Raw genomic sequence first — 15,568 nt, 5'->3', positions numbered from 1 at the left:
TTTCTGCTTCTACAAACTAATTCCATAGCTAAGGTGCCAAAAATGGTGAATGCCTTCTTCTTCTCTATTCCAAGAGAAAAGTACGGTGGCTCAAGAATGACACCAAAAAGAAAATCCATAAAAGAATTTAACTCCAATCCATCTAGCCTAGGAACCGTTTACTTCAAAACCATAGCATTTTCTCATAATCCCATCTAATATATTAATGCTATTAAGTTTCAAAATTCTGAAAAAGAATAGGGGCATTCATCGTTTAGATTAATGGTACACCTATTCAATGAAGTAGCCAAATCACCACATCAGAATGGAACTCATTTGGAGACAAAAATCTAGAGAAATTTGGTTACAAGCCGGTGATAGAAATTCAAAATTTTTTCACGCATTGACCATAGCCAATCGCAGGAAGCTACATATTGCAGCTTTGAAGAATGATTTAGGGGAGTGGATGATAACCAGGGAAGATATTGGTTATTTTCTTGTGACTAAATTCTCCAAGCTTTACAAAGATGATGGAGTGGAACATTGTCCTAATTTGGGCGATTTTTTTCAACCGTTGTGTCACCGATTGAGAACCAGACCATTTCGGCCCTTCCATCGGAGTTTGAAATCCTACAGACTTTAAAAAGCTTGAACCCCTTTAAAGCCCCAGGACTAGAAGAGATGCCAGCCATATTCTTCCAACAATTTTGGAATATTGTAGGGGGAGACGTTGTAAAAACCATTCAGGATATTTTTATTTATGGGCGCATCCTGGCTGCTTTAAATCGAACCACTGTCGTGCTCATTTCGAAAACACAGTCTGCGTTCCTTTTTAATCAACTACGCCCTATCAGTCTATGTAATATTGTTTATAAAATCTTTGCCAAAATTCTGGTTTCCCATATTCGACCTCTTCTTCTGAAGCTCATATCCCCAAACCAGGCAGCTTTCTCTCGAGGTCGATAGATTGGAGAGAACTCAATCCTCGTTAATGAAATAGTGCGTCACTTGAAGAACAAAAAAGGAGATACTGGTTATATTAGAATTAAGTTTGATTTACATAAAGCTTATGATAGGGTTAATTGGGCAGTTCTCAACGAGATTCTTATCCATTATGGGTTTTTTAGATAGGGTGGTCTCTCAATGAGATTCTTATACATGTAAGCTAAGCGTTATAGTTTGCTTTACTAGAAAAAAATATATATATATATATTTATATGTATAATAAAATGAATGTAATAAATATTAATTTGTTCGTTATTTTAAATTGTAATAGAAGAGAGATTTTGTTTGCATATACAATAACACCCAATATAAAATAACACAGTTTCTAATATATTTGCACACATAAAATAAATCATCTTTGTTTTTTCTTTATATATACATAAATATATATATATTTGGACTGTAAGTTATATCTTCTAATAATTTAAAATTCTATAAATGGATAGTTGAAAATGAAAAATATATACAACATTTGCATGATTGTAAGGGGAAAATGTTATATGGGGATCATATAGCTTAATGCAAATTTCTATCGATCCATAATTTTTGTTTCCATGCATTCCAAGGATTACAAATTTTTTTCTTTGTTTCTCTTGTGTTTAAAGATTAAAATTGTTAGAAAGATTGTTATGGTATATTAATAACTGTTAGTTTTATGTGGAGAATGATTCAATAGTTTGATATTTGATAGTTTTTGTTATTCAATTTTTCTATGGAAAAAGATATTTAACATATGTGATTATTACATGTTTCCCTTGGAAAGTTACTAATTGATCTTATTAATCTCTTTAATTATACTACTTTTTTTTTTTAAATAAAATTATATGAATGCATGTATAAAAATACATCATAATAATAATAAAAAAATTGAAGTCAAAATTAGATGTTAATGGTTTATATAGTAATTTAAACTGTAATTTGAAATGTATCATAAATAAGTATATGTGGTTATGAGTAAATAAATTTATTTTAAACATGATTACTATCAAATACGAGTTATGTCTAATGAATAAAGATGATAAATTCTGTTATTTTATTATATTTGTATCAAGCTGTTTATTAATTATGTTGAAATTATTAAATTTAAATCCATTCAATATATTAATTATGTTAGAAATTTTTATTCGAATACAATCAATTTAATAAACAAATAATCTAATATAATCTGTGTAACCCATTTACTGTGTCATTATCTAAATTGCAGTCTACTCTAAAACTGCAGGGAAATTTGTATAATTTACTCTCTAATAATGGACGAGGGTCGTCTAGCTGTGTGTCAAGCAAAATCGTTCAATTCGGCTATGTTAGCGTTGCTACTCTCTAGCTCCAATTGTTAAATCCACACGCGACAGACTAAGGTAAACAAAAAAATTAAAAACAAATTATTTATCCAATGAAGTAAAAGCGTGTACCACACATTCAAAAACTTGGCGTGGGGAAAAAAAAACGAAGAAGAAGAAAATCTCATTCCATATCCAACCAGCAAGAAAACCGGAAATACTTTCCCGCATGTCCGAAAAGCAGACGATAAAAGCCCCATAAAAGAGTCCAACGTGGGGTACACTTGGATGCCCCATGATTCTCAAAAAAGCAAAAAAGCACAATTACCAAAAAACACCTCCATCTGGACCATCCACAACAGTCTAAAAAGCCAGTAAAACCCAAGGGCAAGCCGGTAAAAATAGAGAGCATCGTCGATTCTTATGCCAAAGGGAAGATTCCAACGACGCCGTTTTATACTCGGAAACAATAAAACATCGCTTTCCCAGAGGCAAGTAAAATGTAGGTTTGACGAGGACAAATTAGTCCAACGGAAAGTTGTTGTTCTAGACTCGAAGCTCAAGGATCTGACCAGTGTCTGTTCACTCTCTATGCAATACAATTTTCTGCTATTTCTTCAGCTTTTTTATTTTACTTTATTTTATTTTTTGGCTTTTCCTGAAGCTTTCTTTTCCTTTCCTCTCTTCTCTGTCTCTTTCAGTTTTCTTGATCTCTCTGTGAAGAGCTTCAGCGAGCTTCCCCTCTCCTTCGAAATTTTGAATAATAGTGTTATTTTCTATGGCGCCCAAATTCATTCATTAATTTTTGGATCCATTTTTGCTATTTTTTTGTCTAGTTAGGTGGGGAAAATCAGTGGAGAAGCTAAACAACAGACAAAAAAACCAGAAATAAACCCTAAAACCCCACTACAGTCTGTTCCATTACCAAAGCAGAGACACATTTTCTAAAGACTTAAAAGCTTCATTATTGTTACCCATTTGATCCTCTTTCTCTTTCTTTTTTCTCTGAAAGTTTTGAGCTTCTTCTCAGTGTGGGTTGCAAAAACCCACATTGCTACCACTCTGTTTGAGAGAGAGAAAAAAGGAGCAGAAACCCAGACATGCCAAATCAAAAACCCTTTTGGAACAAAATCCTGTTCTTCTTCTTCTTCTTCGTGCTATCTGTCTATGTCAATGTAGCTCCAGTGAGCTCCAAATCCACGATCGAGCCCTGTTCCAACTCCGACTCGTGCAACGCTCTGCTGGGTTACACCGTTTACACCGAGCTCAAGGTCTCCGAGGTGGCTTCCCTCTTTCAAATCGACCCCATTGGTATCCTCACCGCCAATGCTATCGACATTTCGTACCCCGACGTTGAGAATCACATCCTCCCCTCCCAGCTCTTCTTGAAAATACCCATTACCTGCTCCTGTGTTGACGGAATTCGGAAATCGGTTTCGACCCATTACAAGACCCGGCCTTCCGATACACTTGCATCCATCGCCGACTCGATATATTCGGGTTTGGTGTCCGCGGATCAAATCCGGGAGGCGAATTCGATATCCGACCCAACGGTTCTCGATGTGGGTCAGACCCTCGTTGTGCCTCTTCCTTGTACCTGCTTCAATGGGACCGATAATTCGCTGCCTGCTATCTACTTGTCGTACGTGGTGCAGCCGGTGGATTCCTTAACCGCGATTGCGGGAAGATATTCGACGACCATTACTGATTTGATGAATGTTAATGCCATGGGGAGTACGGCTATTAAGGCTGGTGATATCCTTGCGGTTCCATTGCCAGGTAATCTTTACTTAGTGTTTTTTGTATATGAAGTTTTTGAATATCTTATTTTGAGAATCTTTGAGCCAAGTGTTAATTGTGGATTTCGTCTCAGTATGTTAACTTCTTTTGGGTTTATTTCATATAGTCTTATGTTGAGCTGGATGACATTGTGTTTTTAATCTTTAAGCAGAATGATAATGTGGTTGCTTAGTGAAATATTCTTTAATTTGACTGTCAGTTTATGAAGTTTGGATTTCTAGTGTAGCAGTCTGTGTAGTTTTATGACCTTCTTCATATTTACAAATTATTTGAATTATTTGTGGGGCTTCTAATTTGAATTAATTTACACTAGTGATAATTGTAGCTCGTATTGTGTGCTTTCAGATAAAAGTAAACGTGGGCTTTGCTAATGAATTGTTATTTAACATCTTTAACTGTTCTTGAGTCTTGATTCATGTACTAATCTGCTTGATCGACAGACAAGCTTTATTTTTACATGGCCATAGTTTTTACTTCGTTATTCATTGCCTTGCAGCCTGTGCGTCGAATTTCCCTCGATATGCCTCAGATTTTGGCTTAATTGTGCCTAATGGGAGCTATGCCATTACAGCAAGTCACTGTGTGCAATGCAGTTGTGGGCCAGGAAATCTCAAGTAATAGAAGAACTTATTTCTATTTCTTTTGCTGTTAATGTTTATCTTGTTGAATTTGAATGTCTTTCAGGGATAAGTAAACCAGCTTCATTGTGTATTTTGCACAGTTTGTACTGCATGCCTGCTTCTTTAGCAGTTTCCTGTTCGAGCATGCAATGCAAAAACAGTAATCTCATGGTGGGGAATACTACGGCACAGAAGAGTGGTGGTGGTTGCAACGTCACTACTTGTAGCTATGGTGGCTTTGTGAATGGCACCATAATCACAGCGTATGGTTATCCTTCCTTTTAATGTTTTTCAGTCATTTAATATTGTATGGATTTCAATCTGCGAGATTAAACTCATTAAGACCTACTCTCCAGGTTGTCAACATCCCTTCAACCCCGCTGCCCAGGTAAAAATTCCTTAGATGCTATTTACTTGTGATGATTTCAAACGTGCTTGAATAAGTTTTCTGACATTAGCTTGTGAATGTTATGTGGTTTTCTTACTTTCCCAAAATAAATCTCTTGTTCATTTTCCCTGTAAAGATTTGCTGCATGCTTCATATCCTACCTTTTTTATGCTGATGTCGGTGTTGCTAAATTGCTAAATTGCTAATTTGCAAAACGGAGTGGTTTGTTCATAATTATTGTGTTAGATGGTTGTCATGTTTCAAAGTATTTCGCATATCATGTCAATTGTTTCAATGAAATATTGAAATTAATGAATTGAAAAGAATTAACAAGCAGCTACTTCACTTTATGTTGCTCTTTGATTATGGATCTAGATGCCATAGTTGAGTAGTTGTATTTTCATTTGATATCTGGACATAATTTAGTGATATAAGCTATAAAGCTTTACTGTCTTCATTCTGTAACTGGTAATAACTTCGTGGGTTTCATGCGTTTCAAATTATGATGCAGGGGCACAGCAATTTCCTCCGCTTATAGCCCCACCATCTTCAGTAATCAGGGAGTCTATTTATGCACCAGCACCTTCACCTCGGTCAGATGGTGCTGGCACACTAAGTCCCAAATCTCCTCTTGTGCCTACAACATCTGGATCGCATCCTGGATTGCCCTTGCCCCCTGAAAGTGGCCCTAGTGGAAGTGCTTCTGATGCTTCCCCGGTGAATCCTTTAGCTACTTTGACAAGTGCATCTTTGTTATTTTGCTTTGTTAAGTTCATAATGGCTATATTGTAATAGTTTTGCTTATCAACTGTGCGCGGTGCGCTTAAGAGGTAGGGTTTTGCCATGGGGGGTTTGTTTTGTTTTTTTGACAGGTTCTTCTACTTGTCTATTGTATTTAACCTTATATTTATTTGGACTGTTAAACTGATTTATGGTTGTGGCAAACCATGAGCTGTGAAGTTGTTATTAGTATTTTGTTTAGTCAAATGTCCTTTCTGCAATCTATTCCTGATACTATTCCCCGGAAGCTTTGAGATATATTGCCGGGGTGATTTAACTGCCTTTGCTGGATTTCTGTGATAGCAGTCTAGCAGGTGTTGCATTTTCTTCTCTTCTTTGACAGTTTTATTTTGTTCTTTTTTCTGATATTCTCGTTATTGTTTTCTTGCTTTCTTCTGGTTTGATGGCTCCAATTACAAATTGCTCTGGCTTATTAGCATGGCCTCATTTGTCAGCGGTTCGATCAAACATCGCTGCAAAGCCGTTAGCCTGAGCTGGGGAACCTGACTTGCTCTATCTGAATTTTCTTGTCCTTCTCTTATCCTTCTTAATGTTCTATCATCATTCAGATTGCTTCAAAGGTGGAAATGAATACGTGCAAGTTGGCAATCGTATAATGGGAAAAAAGAGATAAAGGAAGAAGCAAACTAACGAGTGCCCGCCATTAAAATTAAAAAAATGCAACTGCTTTATTCTGTATTTGTTGAAAAGGGGAAACGACTGCATTTGTGTTTAGCTACAGAATTTCAGAACTTGGGTTGGAATGTTAAGAAATAATTAAAAATTTCTACCAAAAAGAAAATACAAATAAAATGAACATTGTAATTTTGTAATAAACCAAGCGATTTTACCAATGTGTATGTCGTTTTCATTTCAAGTAACATAAATCTGTAAAATGCTCAGATTATACCACAATATAATCCATCAAATTAAGATTGACGCCAAACAATATTTCAAATAGTAATATGGTGATTTTTCAAACTTACTAACAAAATGACATGCTAGTTTTAATGTAATATATTTCTCAAACTATATATATATATATATAATGGATATTAGTTTCTCTTTTTGATATTTTCTCTTTTTGATATTTTCTCTTTCATTTAAATATAATCTATTTAACGGAAATGCTATTTCTTCATATTTATAAAGAAAAACTCATTCTGGAAATTATTAAAAAAAAAAAAAAGAACCAAAAAAACTAATTATGGAATTTTATAAAAATTAATTGAAATTATTTTAGAATTTTAATTTTTACTAAGAGAGGCTTGGGGGTGGGGGCTTACTTGGACAAGCTCGGTGATGTGGTCGTCTGGTCCAAATGAACGTTGCCTCCAAAAATAGAGCGCAAATTGAGAGGTGAAACCGAGGAGCAATGAATTCTGTAGCTCCGAAGCTGTATGCCGATGATGTCAGCCTTGTCATGGTAGTGTTGGACACCAATCCATTCTTCTGGACCACCTCCTCTCTTCCATTCTCCAAGTTCCTCTCCCATGTAATCTCTCTTTCTTTCTCTACTCCAAAACCCTAAATTTGTTTTTTCAACAAAATCCTAGCAAATAGCATTTCTGGACTTTTTTTTTTTTCTTTTTTCTTTTTTGGATTTTATCTTGTGGTTTTTTATGTACAGGTACTTTCGTTTTTGAACTCGATAATGTTGCTCAATCAGTTCAATCAAGTGGTGGTTATTGCTACCGGATATAATTCCTGCGACTACATCTACGATTCTTCTCTGGCTACCGACCATGGCTCTGAGAATGGAAAAATGCCCGCGCTTTGCTCCAACTTGTTGCAGAAACTGGAGGAATTCGTGATCAGAGACCAGCAACTGCGCAAGGATGGCTCGGGTGAAGGGCTTCCTTCTTCACTGGTTTCGGGCTCCTTGTCCATGGCTCTTTGTTGTATCCTTCCTTTTTGTTCTGTATGTTAACAGTTTTTGGTGATCTTGATCTTATTCTGGAAAAAAGCTCAATTGGGTTTTAATAATACTTTGCCAACAAAAACATGGTATACATGTACAAGTAGTGTCTTTCAAGGTTTGAATGACGTATTGGCACAATTTTGGATGTGGGAAATGTTTGGAACATTTATAAATCAAACTGGAGCTGTCTGATCTTCGAGGGACACTGAAATGGAACATTTGAAAGTTTGTTTGACTTGATTTATTGCGTAGATATACAGAAGGTTTTTCGATCAGGACCACTCCATCCGCAACCACGGGTGAGGTTTCACTATTTTATTCTCTGTTTGTTCACTGTTTTATCCTATAATTACATGAATGATGAACCTTGGTATGCATTATGGATTCATGAGTTGGTATTGCTAAATCTACCTTCAATCTTTCCTGAATGAGTTACAAACAGTTACATGCTATAAGTTTGTAGCTGCGTCACTGTATTTGAAATGCTTTTGTATAATGGAGTTGTGACTACTTTTCCCTTGTGTATATAATTTGGCTTGCCGTGGTCGGTGTCAATACACAAGCAATATTCAAGAATTTTGTTGCCAAAAATCTTTATGTGCAATTTGATAAATCGTGCTTTAGGAGCGGGATTATTTGCTGTAAGGGCTACTCGTTAGCATGCAAGATGATATGGCTTTTAGCTATTGTTATTTTTCAATCAACACGTGTCTGTTTTTTTTGTTTGTTGTCTATAGAACCTGTCTAGCGCCTAACATTGGATTTTAGAGAATTTTCTTTCTGTTTGCTTCTGTTTCATCATGTTCCATGTTGTCTTTTCACTATTTGGACTGGAATATATTTTAATAGCTTTACTAATACATGTGCAGATTTTATGCTTGCAAGGATCCCCAGATGGACCTGAACAGTATGTTTCCATAATCTTTCTCATTTTTTTTTTTTTTTTTTTTAATTAGTGAATCTTTTGTATTTCTTATTTTCTTTTCTGTCAAGCTCTTTGATTATAAACTTTTCTGATTACCTTCCAGGTATGTTGCAATCATGAATGCAATATTCTCTGCACAACGTTTGATGGTATGCTTTTACATTTTCTTCGTTTCTTTTCCAGTTAAATTTGAATAGATCTTTGTATTTGTCCGCTATCCTCAATGCATGTGGTATAATTATTGTTCTCATATTAGTCATTTCCAAACAAATGATTATTGGCTTTATATGGTAAGAATCTTTATTGGAAGTTAATATTTGAATGCCATATGCTTCAGTTTTCTTAACTATTTTGAGGGTAGATGAGAATGAGTTACCCATCATTACAACTTATTAAATTGGGCCCCCTTTTTTACTACTTCTTGTATGTCAAAGTTAACTATTTTCAATCAGCATGTTTAGGATGGCATTACCATAGTTATTAACCAATACTATTTCTTAATTAGAAATAAAAGGTGTAATGTCTCCTTTTTGGAAGTGGTGCTATTTATTTTCTTCCTTGATGTATCTGCCTCCTATAAACATACGATTCATGATTTGAAGATTAAAAAACTTTTCTGTGCCACTGATTTGATCCTTTCTTCAGGTTCCTATAGATTCATGCTATATAGGTTCTAATAATTCTGCATTTCTGCAGCAGGTAATATAACTGTCCCTGTCTGAGCAATATATATTTGTTGCAGATATGATGTTTCAATAGAATTGTGTTTTAAGGGTTTCTAATGGATGTGTGACAGGCATCGTACATAACAGGCGGTGTGTATCTGAAGCCTCAACAACTTGATGGTTTGTTTCAATATCTATCCGTAAGTTGAGAACTTAATTGGGTTTTTATCATATATATGATATATCCTAATTATGTGATTTATAATTTGTATTTTAAGCCACTTATTTTGATTTAATATATCTTCAAGCCTGTTTAATCATTTATGTTTTAACTTGTTGATGCTAATATGATGTTTTCCCTATTTGCAGACAGTTTTTGCAACTGATTTACACTCTCGAAGATTTTTACAGCTTCCTAAGTCTGTTGGTGTGGATTTTCGTGCCTCGTATGTCAACTATTCATGTTTTTTCTATCAGTTTAAGTTTAGTTTTCATGACATATATATTTTTTTCCTGTTCTGTATAATATATGTTTAATTACCAATTTTGTATTGTATACATTGAGCTTATGCCTGTCATAGGAAGCATGGATAAAGGGGGAAGGAGAGGTTGTCTTTAAATTGCCCCTTTATATTGAGCTACATAAATATTTCAGAGAAAATGTAATTTCACTTTCGAATACATCAGCTTTCACAATATTGTGATTAGATTAGAGTCTAGGTCTACTCATATATTTTAAAGAAAATTGCCCTTGGACAACCTTCAATACTTCAACCACTTTCTTCGAAGGGTCTAAAAATTTTGTGTAAAGTATCAACATGAAACTCAGAGTCAAGGCTGTAACTTTCTTAGCAGACTGTAATGTTTTTCTGCATCTTCTTGGAAAGGATCACTTTAACTTCCATTCAATTGATAAGTGCGATATGCTGCATGAATGCTTGTTTGTCAAAATAGGCATTTATTGATAATTGTCTTCAGCACTAGTATTTGCGATCTATTTCCTTGTGAAATCAGGTTTTCTAAATCAAGCATAACTTTGATTTGTTCCTCTGTCTTTTGTCAACATATATGTATTATCTCTTAACTTCTATATTTTTCCTCTAATTCTCTACATCATGCATGATCTGTTTATGTACTGCAAACTTATATAGATATAAACTTATGAGATATTCAAACCCTACTAACTAACATAGAATTTCATTTGAATAAGTATTGGCATCAATATATTCATTCATATCTTTAGTCTAGTAATTATGTTTTTGTTAAATTTAAATTGCCTATGCACTTTATAAGAAGTTTGAATTTTCAGGTGTTTTTGCCATAAAAAAACAATCGACATGGGCTATGTGTGTTCTGTTTGCTTGTCCATATTCTGCAAGCATCACAAGAAATGTTCCACTTGTGGGTAAGTAGAATTTTATTTAATTTATTTTTTATTATTAATTATGTTATTTATTGTAGTGGAAGTGTTGAGAAAATTTCCCTCTTCTGAATTCACCTTTAATCTGTTTGTCACTGAGGATGGATATGGCTTTTCAATAGAAATATGAAAGCTTGAGCAAAGCTGATTGCCATTTACGGGGTCATCTAAATGGTTGTGTTCTTTCAAAGTGTGAGAAGAAGAGGAAGCCTTTTTTCTCGTGGTCAATAATCTAATTCAACTTCCTTTCCCTGAAGAGGAGAATAGACTAGGGACTAACAAAAGCAAACATCTTTTGTCTTATTGGTGAGTGAGGTTAAAAAATTTAATGTAAGAAAGCTGTCGTTGGTCCGATGTTTATAAGAGTAGATCTGAACCGGTATTTTGCTTGCCATTTTAAGGGGCAAAGGATGGCATAATTCTTTGTACATCTTTTGTGGTTGTTAGGCAATATATAAACATCATGCAGGGTTCAAGACGGTAGGAGGCCTAAGATTCTTTAGATTTCTGAAGGGAAGTCCAGAAAAAGGTATTGAGAAGTACTGTGATAGGATGACAAAGATATGCGTCAATTGAGTATGACATCGATACTAGGTTTTTAAAACTTGGGATCATGGAAAAGTTGTTCAACCTTATTTAATTGTCTGTCATTGAAAGCTAAGGAATTTCAGTTGCTGCTAATTTTGTCCTTTATAATTAACTTTGTGATTTTATTATTGCAAATTATCAGTTAACTAATATAAAGTGCTAAGAGTAAAATTTTCATTAAATGGGCGTGCATTTTGTATGGCACTGCTCTTCTCTTCTATTTTAGCTGTAGCTGTGGCTTTGGCATCATGCAGGTCAGTATTTGGTCAGGCCCAGGCAGATGCATCTGGATCTAGTCGAAAGAGAAAGATTTCAGAGACATGATCTAACTTTTTGTTAGATGCAAGATCTGGTATGTTTAATTAACTGCTTTTTATACTCTTTTCATGCTGTTGTTCGATATGATTGTTGTTCGATATGATTGTGCTTTTAATTTTTCTTTTTTTGTATTATGCCAGTAGGTTATTTATATCTTCTGGTCTCTCTTGTAGCTGTTCTGCAACATATTTCTTTGGAGACAATCTACAACCCATACTGAAGAGTTTGATTCACTTAGTCCACTGTTGGGGCCGCACAAGAATTTTTTCATTGTGAAGTAATATTTCAAATGTTATCTTCAAAGCTTTAGCTGTTTTGTTGAGGAGAAATAGATCATGTGCACATGAGCAGGCTGATTGAACGGTGTGAGATCTGGTAGTATTTGGTCTTCCTTTCTGCCCATGGTCTTCCTTTGTAACCATTGTCATATTCCCTTTCTGAAGGAGAGCGTTTGGTTGTCCCCAAGGGATGCCTCTGTTCAGTGTTCAAACAATTTTCGCCCTTTTTTTTTTTTTTTGGGGGGGGGGGTCTTTCTTTAAACCCTAACTTGAGTTAACTGGATATATTATTTTTGTGCTTGGTTAGATTTTTGTATCCCTTTTGATGATTTCAACATTTTTGCTGCTTGAAAGTTTTGCTTATTTTGGCATTTTGCCAAAATCATTCATGTTGTATAGCTCTTAAACTTTGCCTCATTAGGTGAGGGGGTTGGGTAGGGTGATGTTTTCATAGGGCTTTACTATTGTTCTCACCGAAGAAAACAAGAGTCAAAAGAAAATAAAACACGAATTAAAGATTTAATCTCTAATCAATCATAAAGGTCATTTGAAATAGGTATGATTGTTTTTGGTTTATAGGATTTAGAGAAAATAATATGCTCCCTGTAATAAATACAGAATCTCATATTTTTCTTGTTATGGATATAATAGCATCAATGATATCCAATCCAAGTGTGCTCGGAGTGTGGTCTGATAATTTTCAGAAGGAAACTTTCAAGCGATGAGATGTACTAGGTTGAAAAATTCAGGCCGATTATCATCATTTTCTTGAGTACGTGCGCCTGCATTTGTAGCTTTTACATTTCTCTTGCATGCAAAGTTAGCATTCTATCAACAAGATAATGAAATCAATCAAACAATTTATTGATAAACGTACTGTAAATACAAATGCAAGCGCTATTTACAAATTACAATCATTTACATGAATTATGAGCCGGCGATAGAGTTTTTGGGCTTTGGAAAAGCACATTAAATGTAGTTCCATAGCAATTCAAATCGTTGACAGTAGAAAGGAACATCAATCTTTATAGTGCCCTCAAAACCACTTTGCTAGTTTTGTGAACACCCCTTGCAGCAAGTTTCAATGCAGCACGGCTCTTATACAACCTGCAAAATCCAAAAGTCAAAAATTTCAAACAATAATCATCCATTTTGTTTTTGTTCTTATTGTGTTATTGGGGGCATAGCAGTTGAATTGGGCAAAACGACTTATATCAATAATATTAGTTTGCAAGTGCTTCCTGCTTAGGACAGATTTTTATAATTATATGTATATTAGCTAATCAGAGTATATATGCAGTTGCAAACAGAATAACTCCAATTCCAAAGAAGAACATATGTTTTTTACCATACTCGCATTCAATACTTCAACCTCTAAACGAAAGGGAAGCAAATCCTTAAACGTTGAGTCATTATAAATCATGCTGTATTCAAACCAGTGGATATAATAAAAACTAGTAATGTTAGATCAGTCAAAGTGCCAATTTATTAAATAGTGCTAGTTAGACCTAAAATGGAAATAGAATTGTTTATATTGTGTATTTTCATGGCCAAGAAAGCAGCAGATGATTGTGGTTAATATTCTAAAGAGATTCAACAAAAAGCAAGTTGGCTTAGAAAAACTCACCCAACCAGAGCAAGTCCCCAAGTGGACAGAGTATAAAACATCATCCCAGCATGCCATAAATCTAACGTCTTCTCCAATTTACTCACACCATCCAAGGCTTTCACCATAGCTGCATATTTTTTAACATTCCCAAATAAGTGATAAAGACTATTAATCTCTACCCCCAAAAGGTAATAAAACAAAGGGACTATACAGCTCATGATCCATTAAACCAGAGAAGCATATGGTTGTTTAAAAAGTCACCCACAATAGATCATAACTACAAGTATCAAAATGTACCGATATCAAAAAATCAAACTCAGAAACAAACATCACAAAAATGATTGAATTTACTAGTTCATTTTATCTCACCAAGCATAAGATCTGAACGAAATCTAATTACAATGCTGTTAATATATGGTTATTCCCAGATATAACAAAACTTATTAATGACAATGTAATAAACAATCAGCTCCATAAGCTTACCCAATCAAGTGAGCAAATATAGCAAAACTTAACAAGCTTTTGGCTCGAAAAAGAATTCAAAATATGTAAAGATTATGCCAGAAACTTACTCTTTTGCATCTCCTCAGGGGTCAATTTCTGCAATTTCAGGAAAAAAGCAAATCACATGAGACAAACGAAAATATAAATAATAATAATAATATAAGCCGAATATTCCATTAGATGTTAACCTGAGCTTTAGGGTTTGACACAATGCACTTAGCCATGAAGTTTGCAATACCATCCACGACATGCTCCTCGCTAACAACCACATAACTATCATCATCAATTCCACTCCACTCCTCAACATTGCTAGGAACCATTTCTTCAGTCACCCATACCCACCAACTTGGTTCTTCTTGGTTAACATTGATTAGAAGTTCAGCCGTCCGCAAATCAGCTACTAATAAATAAAAAAAAAGAAAAAAAAGAAAAAAAAAGAAAAATCAAATAAATAATAATAATATGACAGAAGATAGCAGCATTGAATTATACATAGTAAACACCAGTTTAATGGGATTATTAGATTATCAACCTTCAGCTTCCTTGAAAGGAAATTGATTGCCAGTTCCATCTACCGATGCCTGCTGGAGAGATTTGATTCGGGGCAAAAAGTTCTTGGAATCGACAGTGGCAACTAGACGAGCACACAACTTTATTTGGGGGGGAAAAAAGGCACAAAAATTCCAACTTCAGCTTAAAATTCATGCTTGAAAAAAAAAAAAAAAAAAAAAACTCCAAAAATACCTATACTTAAAGTTGCCTCTTTTTCACATAATAACAAACAAATCGCTATAGAAACAATAACACGATGAGATAAAAATACAGGAGATAGACTTTGATTAGGTCACGATTGTGCATCTAAACCTTTCAATTACTCGCACTAAGGTCGAAATTTTGTTCCCAAATTACATGATAATTCTGGTTAAATTTGATAAAATTGTTAGAGAGAAATCCTTGTACCCGAAATTCCAAAGGTGTTGGAATAAACGTAAGGCGGAACACAAGGTTTCGTGTCGATGAAAGAACATGGAACAGAGAGAGAACCAAAAAAAAAAAAAAAAAAGGAAAAAAGCGTACGCACATCAGGAGGGCAATCTTTCAAAAAAGCAGGGGACTCGGAGAGATTGTGGAGAAGCTTGAGGTTGTTCTGGAGCAAGTTCCGGAGACGCTGATTCTCCAATCGTAAGGACTCTAATTCCTCATCGGGGGACGTGAAATTGGGGGAGTCGTGGTCCTCCTGATCGTGTTGTTGTTGGTGGTGGTGGTGGCATTCCACGGCGGTCCAAGCCACATCGGCGACCTCCATTACCGTCTTGGCCACCTCCAAAGCGCCGCGACCGCCCATGTTTCTCTTGTCTCTCCGGACCTGGTTGCGTTTGGTTTGGAACACTGATTAGGCTGAGGCCTCAGGGTCTGCTTTTTCTCGCCGTTGACGGTTTTTGGCGTTCGCGTAGTTCACCAATCAGGATCACCACGGGCCCTCCCAAT

At 35.1% G+C, this 15,568-nt stretch overlaps 3 protein-coding genes across 9 annotated transcripts; 2 read left to right on the top strand and 1 right to left on the bottom strand.

Moving 5' to 3' along the window:
• The first annotated feature begins 2,846 nt into the window (after positions 1-2,846).
• On the top strand, positions 2,847-6,099 carry LOC107404630 (lysM domain-containing GPI-anchored protein 1). Its single transcript, XM_016030177.4, has 5 exons — positions 2,847-4,043; positions 4,561-4,678; positions 4,786-4,947; positions 5,041-5,072; positions 5,584-6,099. Exons 1-5 carry the CDS (start codon positions 3,365-3,367, stop codon positions 5,862-5,864), a joined length of 1,272 nt encoding a protein of 423 aa, XP_015885663.2. The 5' UTR covers positions 2,847-3,364; the 3' UTR covers positions 5,865-6,099.
• A 1,019-nt stretch (positions 6,100-7,118) lies between these two features.
• Positions 7,119-12,360, top strand: LOC107404633 (general transcription and DNA repair factor IIH subunit TFB4). Of its 6 annotated transcripts, none has more exons than XR_003054037.3 (11): positions 7,119-7,347; positions 7,483-7,753; positions 8,026-8,072; positions 8,643-8,680; positions 8,802-8,847; positions 9,344-9,397; positions 9,495-9,563; positions 9,733-9,809; positions 10,673-10,768; positions 11,598-11,723; positions 11,863-12,360. XR_003054037.3 is itself a non-coding variant. In XM_016011610.4 (11 exons), exons 1-10 carry the CDS (start codon positions 7,228-7,230, stop codon positions 11,693-11,695), a joined length of 888 nt encoding a protein of 295 aa, XP_015867096.3. In that variant the 5' UTR covers positions 7,120-7,227; the 3' UTR covers positions 11,696-11,723; positions 11,863-12,360. The 6 variants fall into 6 exon arrangements, 3 of the variants coding, with proteins under 3 accessions (XP_015867096.3, XP_015867095.3, XP_015867094.3); XR_003054036.3 differs by having other exon boundaries at positions 11,833-12,360; XR_003054035.3 differs by having other exon boundaries at positions 11,830-12,360.
• Positions 12,361-12,810: 450 nt separating this feature from the next.
• Positions 12,811-15,564, bottom strand: LOC107404634 (uncharacterized). Of its 2 annotated transcripts, none has more exons than XM_016011611.4 (6): positions 15,162-15,564; positions 14,613-14,730; positions 14,269-14,480; positions 14,149-14,176; positions 13,595-13,703; positions 12,811-13,074 (listed from the first exon to the last, which is right to left on the bottom strand). In XM_016011611.4, the coding sequence occupies exons 1-6, from the start codon at positions 15,423-15,425 to the stop codon at positions 12,993-12,995; spliced, it is 813 nt and encodes a 270-aa protein (XP_015867097.2). In that variant the 5' UTR covers positions 15,426-15,564; the 3' UTR covers positions 12,811-12,992. The 2 variants fall into 2 exon arrangements, with proteins under 2 accessions (XP_015867097.2, XP_015867098.2); XM_016011612.4 differs by having other exon boundaries at positions 14,269-14,477.
• Between the last annotated feature and the right edge of the window lie 4 nt (positions 15,565-15,568).

The sequence above is a fragment of the Ziziphus jujuba genome, chromosome 5, assembly GCF_031755915.1.
Source record: "Ziziphus jujuba cultivar Dongzao chromosome 5, ASM3175591v1".
NCBI lineage: Eukaryota > Viridiplantae > Streptophyta > Magnoliopsida > Rosales > Rhamnaceae > Ziziphus > Ziziphus jujuba.
This window is presented reverse-complemented; position numbering and strand designations above follow the sequence as displayed.

What these genes read in the sequence shown, in the direction of transcription:
- LOC107404633 (XM_016011610.4), top strand. Translation starts at nt 7,228, where the DNA reads ATGAATTCTGTAGCTCCGAAGCTGTATGCCGATGATGTCAGCCTTGTC. An exon ending in TCTCCAAGTTCCTCTCCCAT is followed by an intron (nt 7,348 to 7,482) that starts GTAATCTCTCTT and finishes TTTTATGTACAG; the next exon opens with GTACTTTCGTTTTTGAACTC. An exon ending in TCTCTGCACAACGTTTGATG is followed by an intron (nt 8,848 to 9,343) that starts GTATGCTTTTAC and finishes TCCTTTCTTCAG; the next exon opens with GTTCCTATAGATTCATGCTA.
- LOC107404634 (XM_016011611.4), bottom strand. Translation starts at nt 15,425, where the DNA reads ATGGGCGGTCGCGGCGCTTTGGAGGTGGCCAAGACGGTAATGGAGGTC. An exon ending in TGAAAGATTGCCCTCCTGAT is followed by an intron (nt 14,731 to 15,161) that starts GTGCGTACGCTT and finishes CCCCAAATAAAG; the next exon opens with TTGTGTGCTCGTCTAGTTGC. An exon ending in CCCTGAGGAGATGCAAAAGA is followed by an intron (nt 13,704 to 14,148) that starts GTAAGTTTCTGG and finishes AAAAATATGCAG; the next exon opens with CTATGGTGAAAGCCTTGGAT.
- LOC107404630 (XM_016030177.4), top strand. Translation starts at nt 3,365, where the DNA reads ATGCCAAATCAAAAACCCTTTTGGAACAAAATCCTGTTCTTCTTCTTC. An exon ending in TGTGGGCCAGGAAATCTCAA is followed by an intron (nt 4,679 to 4,785) that starts GTAATAGAAGAA and finishes TATTTTGCACAG; the next exon opens with TTTGTACTGCATGCCTGCTT. An exon ending in CCTTCAACCCCGCTGCCCAG is followed by an intron (nt 5,073 to 5,583) that starts GTAAAAATTCCT and finishes ATTATGATGCAG; the next exon opens with GGGCACAGCAATTTCCTCCG.